Raw genomic sequence first — 18067 nt, 5'->3', positions numbered from 1 at the left:
AAACCTTTGATTGTTGGAAATGCTGATAGAAAGCTCTTTTATCTACTCTTCCCAAAGGAAGTACCTTATCAGCTCTATTAAAAGTCATCTTCTCACCCAGGTGTTCCTATGTCACATATTAAAGATACCTCCCCTCCAACTTATTTTCCTTTTTCAACTCCTTGTTTGTTTCCTTCACAGGAAGCATTATCATTTTAAACTATTTCATTTGTTGTCTCCCCTGGAAGGAGAGCTTCAAGAACACACGACTTACTTTTATGTATCAGAATCGTAGTACCTGAACTCAGCACTGAACAAATATTTGTTGAATGAATAAAATGCTACCCAATATATGTGGCAGGCACGAAAGTAATAGTCCCATTTACACTAACAGTCACTAAATAATGTATAGAAAGCTTTAAAATCACAATGGGTTATTTTAAGTTAATCCTCTCAGAAATGGTTATTTTTCCATTAAGTCAGAGGTTCTCAAACTTTTGTCTCTTTTTATTCATAGTGAGAACAAATACTAACTGAAACAAAGGCTCAAAAAATCATACCCTTGCTAAGGAAGATGCACTTTGACATTTTCTAGTCCATGTCATAAGGTATTGTAGCATTTTTTATGTGATTTTTCTTTTTTTTTCCTTTTTTTTTAATAGAGGCATGTTTTATTTATTTATTTATTTGCTTGTTTTTGTTTATACATGCACTGGGTACAGTCAGAAGCACGGGAGGGTGAGAGAATTCACCAGAGCCAGAGCAGGGAGCAGAGCAGGCAAGGACCGAAGTACACTGCTGAGGGGAGCAGCGGGAGGCAGGAGAGGTCTGCGCGCCATGTGGGACCCTCCTCTGGTGGCCGGGGAGCAGCCAGGGATCGAACCGGTGCCACAGAGGCTGCGGGCAGGTTCGCAACCCAGCGCTCAACCGCTGCGCCACCGGGGAGGCCCTTACGTGATTTTTCTAAAGCACTAAGTGATAGAACAATGTCTACTATGACAGGATTCTAACTTTTCACTCATAATTTCATAAACCAATACAAAGTGACTCAAAATGCAAATTTAATCTTTTAGGGGAAAGATAATTCAATTACATTACCAATTCTAAATTACCACAATCAAACCCCAGGATCAGACTCTAAACATATCCATTAACAAAAAGAAAACCAGACAGCACTAAACAGTGCAAGATATTTAGGTTGAGGAACTCCTTTATAAGGAGGAACCCAAAGGCATTTTAGATCGGAAAGATGATGGAAACCAATTATAGGGCCTCCCTGGTGGCACAAGGGGTTAAAACACAACCTATGAAGCTGTCCGCAGCCACTGCAGCAAGAGTTCAATCCCCGGCCAGGGAACTGCCCACATGGCGTAGCAGACCTCTCCTGACTTGCCAGCTGCTCCTCTCAGCAGGGTATTTCAGTCAATCTGCCTGTTCTGTTCCCCATTCTGTCTCTGGTGAATCCTCTGACCCCCCCCAACTCTGGCCTGTACCCCATTCTTATATGTATAAATAAATCTTTAAAAAAAAAAAAAGAAAACCAATTATAAGTTGTCCCCCTCTCATCTAACAGTAACTCTATTCTTTCAGACCTGGAGGGTAAAAACTTCGGTATCATCGACTTCTCTCACTCCCCAAATCCAAAGCATTATTAAATTCTATTAGCCCATCACAGTACACCCAAAATCTCATACTTGTCACTAACCCTACTGCCAGCACCCTGGTCCAAGCTACCACCTCTTGCCCAAATCACTACAACAGCTTCTAACTGAGCTTCTCAGTTTTTGGGTTTTTTTTTTTTTTTTAAGATTTATTTATTTTTATACAAGAGCTGGGGTACAGGCCAGAGATATCTGTGGGGGGTGTGTTGAGAGGAGTCACCAGAGACAGAGTGGGGAGTAGAACAGGCAGTTTACTGAAATACACTGCTGAGGGGAGCAGCGGGCGAGACAGGAGAGGTCTGTCGTGCCAAGTGATAATCTCCCTGGCTGGCCAGGAATCAAACCTGCACTGCAGAGGCTGCAGACAGCTTCACAGTGCTGTGCTCAACCTGCTGCGCCACCGAGGAGGTCCTGAGCTCCTCAGTTCTGACCCTGTGCTCCTTCAAGCTCTTACGAACAGTGCAATCAGGTGATGCTATTAAATCATGAGGTCACCTGTCACTTCCCTGTCAATGGTTTCCATTAGAACAAAAATCAACATCCTTCCTAAAACCTGCAAAGCTACACATGACCTGCTCTTCCTGGATCATGCTGACCTCATCTACTATTCTGTAGCCTCCATGGCCTCCCTCACTCTTCCTCAGCATACCAGATACACGCCACTGTGAGGCCTCTGACCTTGTGTGCTCTTCCTGCAGTTAGCCACATGGCTCTCTCTCTCTATTTCCTCTGGTCTTTAGCCATCTTAAAAAAGCCATCTCTGGGCCTCCCCGGTGGCACAGTGGTTGAGCGCTGGGTTGCGAAGCTGCCCGCAGCCTCTGCAGCACCGGTTCGATCTCCGGCTGCTCCCCGGCCACTGGAGGAGGGTCCTGCATGGCGCGCAGACCTCTCCTGCAGCCCGCTGCTCCCCTCAGCAGTGTATTTCGTCAGTCTGCCTGTTCTGTTCCCGGCTCTGGCTCTGGTGAATTCTCTCACCCTCCCATGCTTCTGACAATTACCCAGTGCTTGCATAAATAAATAAATGAATGAATGAATGAATGAATCTTAGGGAAAAAAAAAGCCATCTCTGGCCATTATTCCTAAAATTTCACCCCCATCATCACACCTTCACTTCATACAGGCCATCGTCCTCTGCTTTATTTTTCTTGTTAGCACCTACCACGAAGATAGCAAATTTTTTTTTTAGCATTTACTTTGCGTAATCTCCATGAGGGCATGTTTATAACATTCACTGCCCAATACCTACAATGGTATCTGGCACATAGCATACACCTAACACATGTTTGAAACAGTATGTGAATGAATGGATCTGGAATGAACAAGAAAACAGATATTTCAGAAGAGGTAAGAATGACTAGCTGCAGGTAGAGCTGAAGCTCAAGCTCCAAGGGCATTCTTGGCACACCTGTGCTATCTCTGGCTCAGTGACCATGCGGTGAACCAAGTGAGCAAACTATTATTGAAGACTGAAGAATTTATATGCTCTATAACAGGGAGTGTTTCTTGCAAGCTCATCATCTATTCTAAATCAATCAAGAAGAAATTTGGGAGGAAATGAAGCCACAACTGAAAAATATGATTGTCTACCTAATATAAACTATGCTTTAACATGCTACAAACTGTAACTAAAACTTATTATGGAGGGAACATCAAAGGGCATAGCTAAAGCCAGAATTCTGAAGTACATATTTCTCCCACTACTCAAAAGCAGAATGCTCCATTTGGCAGGTTATGTCATAGGCCTGGGAAAGCTGTTACCATTAATTTATATGGAAAAATCTTTTAGCATACCTGGACCCAAAAAATAACCTACCAGGGCCTCCCTGGTGGTGCAGCGGGTTGAGTGCAGCACTGTCAAGCTGTCCACAGTCTCTGCAGTGCGGGTTCAATTCCCAGATCGCCAGGGAGCAACCCACATGGCGCGGCAGACCTCTCCTGTCTCACCCGCTGCTCCCCTCAGCAGTGTACTTCAGTTAGTCTGCCCATTCTGTTCCCCATTCTGTCTCTGGTGAATCCTCTCACCTCCCCCCACGTCTGGCCTGTGCCCCAGTTCTTGTATAAATAAATCTGTAAAAAAAAATAACCTACCAAATCATACCAAATAGGAATAGTCTGTCTTCAGATAGTGGGGGAAACCTGTAATGACATGTAGACAAGAGAAAACCAGGGATCTATCTAAATCAATCTCTCTACTTACCAACTGTACGACCAATATCTCTCTGAACCTGTAACAACCTGGTCAAAATAAGGGTCCCTATTTTCCAAGCCACTTTCAACTAGTTATCTCAAGGATGAAATAATGGGAAAGCACTTTTAAAAGTATTAAATGCCAGGCCTCCCCAGTGGCGCAGCCGTTGAGCGCTGGGTTGCGAAGCTGCCCGCGGCCTCTGCGGCGCCGGTTCGATCCCCAGCTGCTCCCCGTCCACCGGAGGAGGGTCCCACGTGGCGCGCAGACCTCTCCTGCCGCCCGCTGCTCCCCTCAGCAGTGTACTTCGGTCCTTCTGCCTGCTCTGCCTCCCGCTCTGGCTCTGGTGAATTCTCTCACCCTCCCGCGCTTCTGACTGTACCCAGTGCATGTATAAACAAACAAACAAACAAATAAATAAATAAAAACATGCCTCTATTAAAAAAAAAAAAGTATTAAATGCCATATACCACACAAATGCCAAGAAGTTACTAAATTCTAATGGTGTTAATTTATTGGGCCCTGGAAGATTAAAAATAATCTTAGAAACCTTTAAGTTTTAAAGACTTTTATAGATTTATGCATCCGGATGTAGCGATTTCTTCCCCAGGCCCCAAAGTAATAGAAAATTTTGCTTCAGAGAAAAAACTAGCAGAAAAGAACTGCTTTCCCCCAGGTCTTCTTCTGCAGTTGCCTAGGGGCCAATCCAAACTAGGGCATACACCTCTGTTCAGGACATGTTAAGGGTCTCTGTTGTGAACCAGCAGCATAAGGGACTTGATGCACACCTGTACTTACACTGAGATCATGATTTAGCCTTTTCCACAGTAGGTCCAGGGAAATCACAGGGTGACGTTACATATACCTACCTGCATCCCAGGGTTTTGATGTAAGGAATTGGGAGAATGGCTGTGCCCATCCATTAAAAGGGAACATAGGCTGGAGTCACCTGTAGGTTTGCAGTACTTGGAGGATATCTGAGTGGAGAGGCCCCACAGGTCTTGGCCTATGAAATTGTGGGGGCCAGCTATAGACCAGGTAATGGGAAAAGCTATCTGCACACAGGGGAGGCAGATGAAAATAAACAGGTGGGTAAAGCTATGAGTGGCGACATAGTCACTGAAGGTTTGGGTACAGAGTGAGAACATAAACCAGAGGTTGCCAGACATTTAGAAGGGTGATCAAGTACCAATGAGGAGACTTAAAAGTAATGATCTCTGAGGTAGGAAGAAGGCCAGCACTGGCTGCTAAGATGTGGAGAATGGAAAACATAATTAAAACAGGAATGTGGCTCAAGCAGCATTGGGTACTTTGATTTGTCTACCTAGAACTCTCTGGAGAACTTAGGAAGGGGCTATTCCATATGTGGATGGGAGAACAGGAATCTAGAGATAACCAAATAGGTACATGACTGTAGTCTCCACTTCAAGAAGGTAGGCTTTAAAGTAATCAAAACATGGGGTAGCGGAAGCAGAGAGCTTGTGCTTTAGTGTTAAAAAAGAAAGAACTGGGGCCTCCCCGGTGGCGCAGCGGTTGAGCGCTGGGTTGCGAAGCTGCCCGTGGCCTCCGCGGCGCTGGTTTGATCCCCGGCTGCTCCCCGGCCGCCAGAGGAGGGTCCCACATGGCGTGCAGACCTCTCCTGCCGCCCGCTGCTCCCCTCAGCAGTGTACTTTGGTCCTTCTGCCTGCTCTGCTCCCTGCTCTGGCTCTGGTGAATTCTCTCACCCTCCCGCGCTTCTGACTGTATCCAGTGCATGTATAAACAAAACAAGCAAACAGATAAATAAATAAATAAATAACATGCCTCTATTAAAAAAAAAAAAAAAAAGAGAGAGAGAGAACTGTTTTCTCAGTTACAGGAAGGTTACAGCATGAAAGACCTGCAAGTAATTACCACTATCAATCTGTTTTTCAAAATAAAATGATTCACACCACAAAAATTATATATAATTTACATCTATGTGGTTCATCCAAGATTGGGGTGGGGGAACAACTTCAAAGGAGCAAAAGGGAACTTTTGGATTGATGGAAATACCCTTATTTCTTATATTTGTCAAAACTCATGCTACTGTCCATTGTAAATGGTCTAAAATTTCTGCAAGTGGGGCCTCCCCGTTGGCGCAGCAGGTTGAGCACAGTGCTGTGAAGTTGTCCACAGCCTCTGCAGCGTGAGTTCGATTCCCGGCTGCCCAGGGAGATTCCCACATGGCATGACAGACCTCTCCTGTCTGCCCCCTGCTCCCTTCAGCAGTGTATTTCAGTCAATCTGCCTGTTCTGCTCCCCACTCTGTCTCTGGTGAATCCTCTCACCCTCCTGCGCCTCTGGCCTGTACCCCAGCTCTTGTATAAAAATAAATAAATCTTTTAAAAAAAAAATCTGCAAGTGATAACACCCATGAGGTCTAAACAAATCAAATGCCTATCCTTTTCCTTAAACTAAACACCACCAACTCTGTAATACAAAGGTCTCCAGAAATTCTTTACTGAGAACTAATACAACAGCCTTGAAGATTTAAGATAACAAAACCTGACTCAATACCGCAAAAAAAAAAAAAAAAAAAAGGAAACTCGAGACCTTTTGGCGTCAAGGTCAACTCCAATTTAGAAAAGGGGGCTGGGGGAGGCAGTGTATTTGGGGTAGGGGTGATCTCAGCTTCTTCTCAAGATAAAAACCCCCAAACGGTTATACTTCAGACGGTAAAGTGAAAGGAGAGGCTGGGGCTCTTCAGAGCCGGGCTGCTAAGTGTGTGACCTTGAGTGTCCTCGGGCTCTCTGAGGCTCAGTTTCCCTCACTGTAAAATGGGGGTAACGACGGCCTGGAGCCAGCCCGGCGGGCAGTCCGTGCTCAGCACGCGTGAAGTAACCTCTGTAATTGAAGGTCTGAGCCTCCAGCGCAGGCGGGAAAGGCAAGCAGACCTCGGCTCCCCACCTGCCCCCTGGGGGCGTGGGTGTCGTGACCCTTCGTCGCAGGCCTCGTGGCCCTCAGCCAGCCGTCATTTCCCTCACGCCCCCACACCCCCCACTGCCTCGCCGGCCCCACTACCCCGCACCCCTGCACCTCCCTGGGGCTGCGCCCCCCGGGGCCCCCACCTCGTTGAGGAAGCGGGTGATATCGTAGACTCGCCCGTGAATCACCAGCCATATGTTCTCCGGGGAGTTGCGCTTCGCCACCTCCTCCAATCGATAATAAGTGACGGGCTTCTCGACCCCTTGCCCTTTCCCACCGCTGCCGCTGGCTTCCACGGACGCCATGGGGCCTGGGAGTCTCTCCGGCCCTGCCACCCGGGCTTCCGCGCGAACTTCCTCAGGGAACGCGGCGCTCGGGCCTTCCCGGCTTCCGTAATTGGGAACCACACGGCCGGAGCGGGCTCTGGCAACGGCCAATCAGGCTTCCGAATAGTGCCCGGGTCGTCTTCTTTTCGCCAATGAAAGGAGGGATTCAGCTCCAAATCCCGCCCACTCCCCGCCTGACCCTCGGGCGTTGGCCTGGCTCGAGGTCCCACTAGCCAACCAGGGCCGCCCATACCCCGCTATCTCTCCAATCAGATGCCGTGATTTTGGAAACGGACTGAAGAAGCCGGTCGGCAGGTGTCACCCGGGACAGGCTTCCCCTTCGCTCCGAGGCGGGCCTGCGGAGCTCTGCCGGAGGGAGCCGAGTTCCCAGTTTCCCCCTGCCCCTGCCTTCGCCGGGGACCCCTCCTGAGTCCCGGAGGCGCGTTTTCCCCGCCTCCTCGGTGGCCAGTGCCGGGCTGATCTCGGCCTTGCAGCCTCCAGGCCGCGCTCTGGGGCGTCTCCTCTCTAAGGCCGTCACCTCATCAGGACACTGCGCATGGCATCCTGTGTCCTACAGAGAAGCGTGGCCGATGAGAGAGTATCTGCAAGAGCACTTGGCACAGAGTAATAGATAGATGGTGCTGGAAAAGGCGGAGTGACGGAGCCTGCGACCTTATTAGGATAGAGATTGGGTGTAGTGTTTCTGCCACCAGTAAGACTGACTTCGTGGGACCTCGCTGGTGGCGCAAGGGGTTAAGACACAACCTATGAAGCGATCCCTGGATCGCTGCAGCACAAGTTCGATCCCTGACCAGGGAACTACCACCACGGCGCAGCAGACCTCTGTCTTGCCCGCTGCTCCCCTCAGCAGTGGGTCTCAGTAGAGCTGCCAGTTCTGTTCCCCACTCTGTGTCTGGTGAATCCTCTCACCCCACCCCACCCCCGCACCTCTGGACTGGGGTTTCTCAGTAGCAGGCGTCCTATAAGCTTCCTCAAAGGGTCCTGGATTCAGGGTTCCCAGACACTTAGGCCCCAGTATGAAGACTGTCACCACTGCCACACATCTTTCATGCACGGAGTCTCAGGATGCTTAAGAATGTGGACTGAAGACTAAAAGGCCCTTCTTGAATGTTTTCCACTCTAAAATTCCTGGAAGGAGATCAACTCCCATAAATGACTGAGGCTGAATTTGTCACTGTCATAGCAAGGGGAATAAGGATCACATTAAAGTGTTTTTTAATTAAAATTTAATTTCTGTTTTAGCATTTTTCAAACAGGTTAGTTGAAGTACAATACAATGAACTCTCATATACTTTTAGATTCACCAATTGTTACTATTTCTCCATACATAAATGATTTAACATTATTATTATCATTCAATTTAGAATAAACTGCAGAACACCATGACCCTTGACTTCCAAATAGTTCAGCATATATCTTCAAAGAATAAGGACATGTGCTTATATAACCCCAGTGTAAGTTTCAACTTTAAGGAATTTTGACATTGACATGCTTGCTAAGCTATTACCTAACATGTTGTTCGTATTATTTCCCAGTTGTGGAATTTTGGTGCGTTACTGTGATCCAGGATGCAATCCAGAGTCATGTGTTGCATATAATTATGCTTCATTAGTCTTTTTCCTCCGTGACATTGACGTTTATAAAGAGTACAGCTTCAAATTGAATTCAATTCTGAAAAATAGTGTGTCCAAAATATGTTAATTGTGAATTCCTATTTACAATTTATATCACGTTAGTGAGAAAGTCTAACTTTGGGGAACTTGGAGGCCCTGTCCCTGCACTCATAAACTTGGTAATCTTAGGCAGCGTTCTCAATCTGGTTTTTTTTTTTTTTGCCACGGTGGCTACCTGTTCCAACACCATTTGATGAAAACACAAATCCCCTTTGAATTGCTTTCATGTCTTTGTTGAAAATTTCCTTAATAGACAAGAGTGTAGATTTTTCTGAAAGTTCTACTCTGTTCCATCGTTTTGTCTATCCTATGCCAACTCCACAGTCTTGATTATTACAGCTTTGTAGCAATGTTTGAAGTCAGGTACTGTAAGTCCTTCGGCTTTGCTCTCATTTTCTAGAATGTTTTTGCTATATTCTACGTCCTTCGCACTTCTACATAAATTTTAAAATCAGCTTTGTGATCAAAGTTAACATCACTAGTGATAACTCATGTTGATAACAAGCACCGCCTGGTGTGTGATGAAGAGGGCACTTCACCCCCGTGGCATCCTTCCCCCAAGCCCATAATTTCAGTCTAAACATGAGAAAAACATTAGACCAACCCAAACTGAGGGACATTGTACAAAATCTGAGCGGTACTTCCCAGAACTATTAAACTCGGACGGGAGGTGGGGGGGGGGAGCACTGACAAATTGTCACAGGTCTGAGCAGACTAAGGTGACAATTAAATGCAGTGTGTTTTTCTGGATTGGATCCTAGAATAGAAAAAGTTTTTGAGGGAAACACCAGTGAAATACAAATAAAGTAGGTCATGAGGACATGACCTACACTACTTTAGTTTCTATGTGTTCTAAAATCACATTCACTTCAACTGTCCCCCACTGCAGATCCCAGCATATTGGTTAACATGCAGTGTCATGGGCACCTCATTTTAACTGCCATTACAACTGACAGGTTGATCATGATGTAATGTCATTTTTCTCATGTCCCCCTCCCACTGTAATACTTCCCACCAGACACTGACTCCTAGGTCTGCCAATTTTTTTTCAAAGATTTATTTATTTATGCATATGAGAACTGGGGTACAGGCCAGAGGTACTAATAATGTACTGTGTTGATTTCTTATTTTTTTAATTAATATTTTATTTTATATAATTCTGATTTCTTATTTTTGACAAATGTATCATAGTAATATAATTTGTTACCATTATGGGAAACTGGATGAAAACACATAGGAACACTCTAGTATTTTTGCAACTTTTCTGTAAAATTATTCAAAAAAAGAATTCTTTTAAAAATCAGCCTGTTAATATAACAGTTTATAGATAAATTTATAGAGAATGGGCATTTTACTAATCTTGAGTTTCGCAATCCACAAATATGGCATCTATATCGCCACTGATTTAAATCTTTCTTTTAATTTATAGTTTTGAGTAACAGAGGTGTGCATTTTTGTTAAATGTTTCTAAGTATTTTATGGCTTTAATGCTATTATAAACGGAGTTATTTTCCAATTGTTTTCAGTTATAATAGAAAAATATGATTTTGTACATTCACTTTGTAGCCTCTGACTTTGCCAAACTCACATATAGTTTTAGTGCTTGTTATGATTTCTTTTTTTTTTTAAGTTTTTTTTTTTAATAGAGGCACGTTTATTTATTTATTTATTTGTTTGTTTGTTTTTGTTAATACATGCACTGGGTACAGTCAGAAGCGCGGGAGGGTGAGAGAATTCACCAGAGCCAGAGCGGGGAGCAGAGCAGGCAGAAGGACCGAAGTACACTGCTGAGGGTAGCAGCGGGAGGCAGGAGAGGTCTGCGCGCCACGTGGGACCCTCCTCCGGTGGCCGGGGAGCAGCCGGGGATCGAACCGGCGCCACAGAGGCCGTGGGCAGCTTCGCAACCCAGTGCTCAACCGCTGCGCCACCAGGGAGGCCCGCTTGTTATGATTTCTAATACAGATTTTTTTTCTGCATCTATTGGGATAATTATACAATTTTCTCCTTTATTTTGTTAAGATGGTGAATTATATTGTGAATGGTTTTCAAAAACTTAATTGTCTTTCTTATTTTTTTAATCATCTTTCATTCCTGGTTATGTTAGTCTTTAATATTGTTAAATTCAATTTGCTGCTATTTTTAAAGGATCTTTGCATCTCTATGCATGAGAAATACTGGTCTATAATTTTCTCTTCTTCAGTATTAGATGGATTTCTTTTTCAAGTTCTTTGACAAATATCTTCTAAATGACAATAGCTAAGCACTGTGTAATGAGAGAATTAAGCAAAACTCTTAGCATAGTCCCTGCCACAGAGAGTCCTCAATAAATGCTGACTGTGTTGGAATATTATTTGTAGATGCTATAAATGAGATCCAACTCTTAAGGAAACTTAGCTTTCCAAGAGGAAGATGGCACTTAGCATACAAAACATTTTTAACATTAACATTTTACTTTTGCAATTTTCACATATCAGGCAATCCTCTCCTACTGGTACCGGTGTTTTATCTCTAAATAATCTCAGGTAGCAGTAGCCTTCGTGTGTAAAATGCCACTCAAGGGAAGTTATTAATTTACTTGAAAGTTTGTTTTGCTTTTGTATAAACAGTGGAACTGGAATGGGAAAATGTCAAGGATAACTGTTCATGCTCTGCAAACAGCAAGGAACAAGGATTCTGTCCCATTTTTTGCAGTGTTTTGATGTGTTTTTAAAACACACCTTCTGTGTACTCATACTGTGAGTGCTGGGCTGGAGTGGGGGGGGGTGGGTGGTTCTCCTATCCTGTTCCAGGAATGGAATACAAAGGGGTGGCCCTCCAATCTGTTAATCCCCTTCTCAAGGTATTATGTGCCCTGGCAACCTAATCTCTTACCCTGCCTGTGGGAAGGGAAATTTTTACTTTTTTTTACTTTTTTTAAATTTTTTAAGATTTTTTTTCTTATTTATGCACACAAGAATTGGGGCACAGGCCAGAAGTGTGGGAGGGTGAGAGGATTTACCAGAGACAGAGAGGGGAACAGAACAGGGGATTGACTGAAATACCCTGCTGAGGGGCGCAGTGGGTGAGACAGGAGAGGTTTGATACACCAGGTGGGTAGCTCCCTGGCTGGCTGGGGATGGAACTCCTGAGAGCTGCAGTGGCTACGGATAGCCTTATAGTGCTGTGACTTAACCCCTTGCGCCACGAGGGAGGCCTGGGAAGGGAAACATTTAAAGCCATCACAGTTCCACATTCCCCTTCCCAGGGTCAGACCTGATCCATCCAGTATCAGGGAGGTTTCAGGAAGTGGGTGTAAAGTTAGGAGCCCATATCCTCCAGGATATGGCTTTAGGGGGAGTTTCGTTGCAAGCATCTTAGAGTTGTTCCAACTCCTTGGTCAGCCAGACTACCCTAGCCTGTTGGCTGGCCTCATCTGGAGTTTTCCCCAGACCATCCTGTTGAGTCTTATGCCAATGGGGCCCAACCCTCACCAATCCAGTCCAGTTTCTAAAGGTAAAAGAAACTACAGCTGTACAAACAGCCACTGACCAGGATGATTAATACCCTGAGTTGGTTTTCCTGGCTTCAGAACACTGACTTTTCTCTCTTCCAGTGTTTGTAAGTTTGTTTTTAACAGGTAATAAATACATTCATGCTTAGAAAGGAAAATATGTGTGAATAAATGTTTATGGGTGTCTCTCACTACATAGATACATGTATATGTATCTATGTATGTATATTCAGTTCCCACCTCCTATTCACTTTCACTTTCTCATCCTCTCAACAGCCCTCTTTTTTATCCAAAGTGTAGTTTAGTACACACATTTTGATCATGTTGTTTTAGTAACTTAATTTCTTTGAGATCATTCCGTATCAGTTTGGAGAGATTTTTCATTCTTTTTACAGTCACATATTCTGTTTTTGGTTATAACTTAGTTTATTTGATTAGTCTACTATTAATATAGTGTTAACAAGGAGGCTGATGGACTTAGGCAACTCTCATTCTATGAAAGCAAACTAAAATCTAAGTCTATAAATGCCTCAGGGTTACAAAATCAAAACACCAAGGACAACCAATTGGAAATGGTCAAGTAGGGCTTTCATTTCCTTACTTTGCTTCTGCCTTTTCTCTAAAAATGTCTCCCAGACTCCCTGTATGTGGAGCTCTCCTAGCCACTTGGAGCTGAGCACTGCCTGACTGGTGTCAATTTCTGATGAAATAAACTCTTAAAATTTTCAATATGCCTCAGTTTGTCTTTTAATAATGTATTTGGGTTATTTCCAGTCTTTTGTCATTATCTCCAATGGTTCAATAAATAGGTATGTCATTTCACTCGTGCACATTTTCATCTATAGGATATATTTCCTTTTTTTTTTCTTCTTCAAAGATTTATCTATTTATGCATACAAGAACTGGGGCACAGGCCAGAGGTGTGGGGGGTGAGAGGATTCACCAGAGACAGAGTGGGGAACAGAACAGGCAGACCGACCGAAACACACTGCTGAGAGGAGCAGCGGGTGAGTCAGGAGAGGTCTGCTGAACCATGTGGGCAGCTTCCTGCCTGGGGATCAAACTGGTGCTGCAGTGGCTGTGGACAGCCCCATAGGTTGGGTCCCAAACCCTTGCGCCACCAGGGAGACCCTATAGGATACATTTCTAAAAGTGGAAATAGGGGGCCTCCCTGTTGGCACATGGTATTGAGTCTCAGCACTATGAAGCAATCTGCAGCCTCTGCAGCATGAGTTTGATCCCCGGCCGGGGAGCTGCCCACATGGTGCAGCAGACCTCTCCTGGCTTGTCTGCTGCTCCCCTCAGCAGTGTATTTCAGTAGATCGATTGCTGCATTCCCCACTCTGCCTCTGGTATATCCTTTCACTTCCCCCCTCCCTATCCCCCTGCACCTCTGACCAATATCCCAGATCTTCTACTCAAAAATAAATAAAATCTTTAAAAAAAAAAGTGGGAGTAGCTGAACCTAAAGTATGCGTTTATAATTGTGGTTGATATTGCTACCAAATGTGAAGGGTTCATTGCTTGGCTGAGTCAGCCAATTAACTGTGTCAAGTCAATGATTCGTGGCAGGGAGTTTTAATTACTTCAAAGAGGCAGAGTTCACTCTCAAAGTACTTTCTCTTTTCCTAAAGGGAGTTAGGATTTTTACAGGATTATTAGTATTTGGGGGGAAAACAGGGTGGAATCTTGGTTGTGCAGGTGCCTTGTAGTTTCCTGATCAGATCTCAATGCAAATTGGATCACATGTTCAGAAAATGGTGGCCAAGTGCCCCCTGAAGGGGGTTGATATTATATAAATGGATGTTAGCAGTTAAACTAGGTCATCCAGTGACTTGTCTGTGACGTCAGGACCTTAGCTAAACAGTTTCAAATATCTCTAAGGCTTTGTCCTGATAACAAGTTTGCTTTGTAAACTTTCTGGGTAACAAAATCAGCAAATTGCCCTTCATACAGTATTGATTTATCCACTTGCCATGTGTAAGGATGTCTGCTTTCATCAAGTCTTACAAACAATGTGTGATCAATGGATAAACCAATAAAACAAAAAAAAAAATCTTTAAGCACACAGTCAGGAGTAGAAGATGGGGTGAAATTTTTATCTTAAATCAATAGGGGAAAGGGTATCTTGGGGCCTCCCTGGTGGCACAAGGGGTTAGCACTATGAAGCTATCTGCAGCTACTGTGGCACGAGTTCGATCCCAGCCACGGAGTAAATCCACATGGCGCAGCAGACCTCTCCTGTCTTGTCTGCTGCTCCCCTCAGCAGTGTATTTCAGTACATCCTCCTGTTCTGCTCCCCACTCTGTCTCTGGTGAATCCTCTCACCCCCATACCTCTGGCCGAATACCCCAGTTCTTGTATGCATAAATAAATACATTAAAATAAATCTTAAAAAAAAGGTCCATAGCAGCATTATGCATAATAGCCCAAAGGTAGAAACAATCTAAAAGTCAATCAACTGATGGACGAATAAAATGTGGTTATGTCCTTACAATGGAATATTATTCAACAGAATATAAAAACAAGCTAAAACATGATTTATCTTGAAAACAACAAGCTAAGTGAAAGAAAGTCAGTCACAATGGGCCACATAATATTTCATTTATGTGAAATTTCCAGAAAAGGCTCACCTATAGAGAAAGTAGATTTAGTGATTGCCTAGGGCTGAGAGGATTGGGGGTAATGGGGAGTGACCACTAACGGGGGATGAGGTTTCCTTAGAAAGGATGAAAATATTGTAAAATTAGCATGTGATGATAGTTGCAAATTCTGTGACTATACTGAAAAAAACATTGATTTATACCCCTTTGATAGGTGAATTGTGTGGTTGTGAGTTATCACTCAATAAAACTCTTGGAAAGAGACAAAATTTACATACAATGTTAGAGTAAGTCTGGAGTAGTAATTAGGAAAGGGCGTGGGGTGGTGGAAAAAGAGAGAATAAAAGAACAGAAAAAGGCTACAATACTTCTCAGATGTGATGCCAGTGAAAAGGAGAAGTGAAAGGACACAACAGTTTTGGAAACTCTTTATGGTGTAAGGCATTCTTCTTGATAAACATAATTTAATACATAGGCTGGATGACTGCCACGGTTTTTACTGCAATTTACTGGGCAAAAGGCCATTTTGAAAAATCATAATCTTCCCATAAATGTTCAGGCTGGTTTTGCCCTTAGAATATTCCAGTTGTCTTTGATCAATGGACTTTATCTAATCTGCTCAGGATAAGTAGAAGGGAAAACTCCTTGGTGATTATGCTGCTAATCTAGATTATATTAGACCTCTAACTAACGTGTTTTTTATTTTTTTTATTTTTTTTTTATTTTTATTTTTATACTAATTTTTTTTTTTTTATTTATAGAGGCATGTTTTTTATTTATTTATTTATTTATTTGTTTGTTTGTTTGTTTTGTTCATACAAGCACTGGGTACAGTCAGAAGCGCGGGAGGGTGGAGAGAATTCACCAGAGCCAGAGCGGGGAGCAGAGCAGGCAGAAGGACCAAAGTACACTGCTGAGGGGAGCAGCGGGCAGGGCAGCAGGAGAGGTCTGCACGCCATGTGGGACCCTCCTCCAGTGGCCGGGGAGCAGCTGGGGATCGAACCGGCGCCACAGAGGTCGCCGGCAGCCTCGCAACCCAGCGCTCAACCGCTGCGCCACCGGGGAGGCCCACTAACGTGTTTTTTAAACCAGATTTACTAAAATGTAATTTATATATACTGATGTACTTTTTATTAACCATCATTCACATTTGTTTAAGTAGAACTTTCTCAGAGGTGTGAATATATTAACTGATAACAGCTAAGATAAAAGATAAAATAATAAATTAAGGTGTAGCAGAGGGAACATTTTAATTTTTAAAATGTATTCACATTGTTCAAAACTAAACAAAAACATTAAAAGTCTCAATAAAAACGCTCTCAGCTACCTTTTATACCCACTTTCCATTCCCTTCTACCCATCCATCCTGTGTAATCACTTAATTTTTTTTTTTACTCCTTCTTAGTTTCTCCAAGTAAATGCAAGTAAGTATATTTATGCATAGTTTTATTCTTTTATATTAAAAATAGCAAACAACACACAATTCTGCGTCCTTTCTTTTTTTCACTTAATGATATCTTAGCACTGTTAACAGAGTAGTACCTAGGGTCATAGGGAGCCTCCTTATTTATTCTTTTTTTTAAAGATTGATTTTTATTTATACATAGAAGAACTGAGGTGCAGAACAGAGGTGGGGGCATGAGAGGATTCACCAGAGACAGAGTGGGGAGCAGAACAGGCAGATCTACTGAAATACAGTGCTGAGGGGAACAGCGGCCAAGACAGGGGAGGTCTGCTGCGCCATGTGGGTTAGCTCCCCGGGCACGACGTAACTCATGCCACAGTGGCTGGCCATAGCTTGATAGCGCTGAGACTTTAACCCCTGTGCCACAAGAGAGGCCCTCCTCATTTATTCTTTGAGTTGCAAGTTTTCCATAGTTTAGTGATAATAGCTACAGTTTAGTATCATATCTTAACTAGTCTCTTAGTGATGAAAATTTGGGCTGTTTCCAGGCTTTTGGAATGACAAGCAATGCTTTAATTAATAACCTTGACCTTTCAAGATTATGCAGTTTCAAGGGAAATGGGACTTTTGTAGCTTTAGCTACTGCACCAATGTGTAGTCTCACTGTGTTCCAAAGCAATCATATCAGTTCACTGGCAATGTATGTGAATGTTGGTTTCCCCACAGACCCAGAAACAGGAGGGTATTATCAAAGTGGTTTAATTATGCCAGCCTTATATTTTTAAGAAATTCCATTGCACTGTAGTTTTTATTTGTATTACTCTTTGCATACATGCAGTTGAACATCTATTTCTTTTTTTTTTTTTAAAGATTTTTATTTATTTATTTATACAAGCACTGGGTACAGTCAGAAGTGCAGGAGGGTGAAAGAATTCACCAGAGCCAGAGTGGAGAGTAGAACAGAGGGAGTGACGAAGTACACTGCTGAGGGGAGCAGCGGGTGGCAGGAGAGGTCTGCTCGCCATGTGGGACCCTCCTCCGGTGGCCGGGGAGCAGCCGGGGATCGAACCGGTGCTGCAGAGGCTGCGGGCAGCTTCGCAACCCAGCGCTCAACCGCTGTGCCACCAGGGAGGCCCTGAACATCTATTTCTATAGCTAAGGGTCAGAAGGAATTTGTCAACCCTCTAGACCTAGATCAACTCCTGAAATGATAACAATTTCTTTTGAGATTAGCTGCTTTAATTTCTAGCTGGTTTAATTTCTTTTTTTTTAGAAAAGGATTTATTTATTTATGCATACAAGAGCTGGGGTACAGGCCAGAGGTATGGGGGTGGGGGTGAGAGGATTCACCAGAGACAGAGTGGGGAACAGAACAGGCAGATTGACAGAAGTACACTGCTGAGGGGAGCAGTGGGAGAGTCAGGAGAGGTCTGCTGCACCATGTAGGTTGCTCCCTGGCTGGCCAGGAATTGAACTCTTGCTGCAGGGGCTGGGGACAGCTTCATAGGTTGTTCTTAACCCTTGAGCCACCAGGGAGGCGTGAGCCTGTTTTAGGGGATATTCTCTCTTCCTAGAATGGTCTCCCCTCAACTTCACATTAAGATTTTATTATTCTCAAGTCAGGTTCAATGTTACTCCCTTGGTGAGGCCTACAAGAGCCACCTCCTCCTACATAGCTAACCACTTGACTACACATCACTCTGTTTTCTTTCTCTCCACAGAACTCATGGTTTCGTGCTATTTTTCTAATTTAGGTGTTGACTGATATGTACGCACAC

At 43.9% G+C, this 18067-nt stretch overlaps 1 protein-coding gene across 1 annotated transcript in view; it reads right to left on the bottom strand.

The window, feature by feature from the left end:
* Positions 1 to 7076, bottom strand: part of CYB5B (cytochrome b5 type B) — a gene marked incomplete at both ends in the record, with an annotated part of 42200 nt that extends 35124 nt beyond the window's left edge. Inside the window, one exon of the mRNA XM_084256711.1 lies at positions 6915 to 7076. Within this exon, the coding sequence (XP_084112837.1) occupies positions 6915 to 7076 (162 nt within the window). The remainder of the gene's footprint in view (positions 1 to 6914) is intronic.
* Positions 7077 to 18067: the final 10991 nt, after the last annotated feature.

Source organism: Talpa europaea (assembly GCF_964194135.1).
Source record: "Talpa europaea genome assembly, chromosome: 16".
NCBI classification, from domain to species: domain Eukaryota; kingdom Metazoa; phylum Chordata; class Mammalia; order Eulipotyphla; family Talpidae; genus Talpa; species Talpa europaea.
Note: the sequence above shows the minus strand (reverse complement) of the source record. Positions and strands in the feature narration are given on the sequence as shown.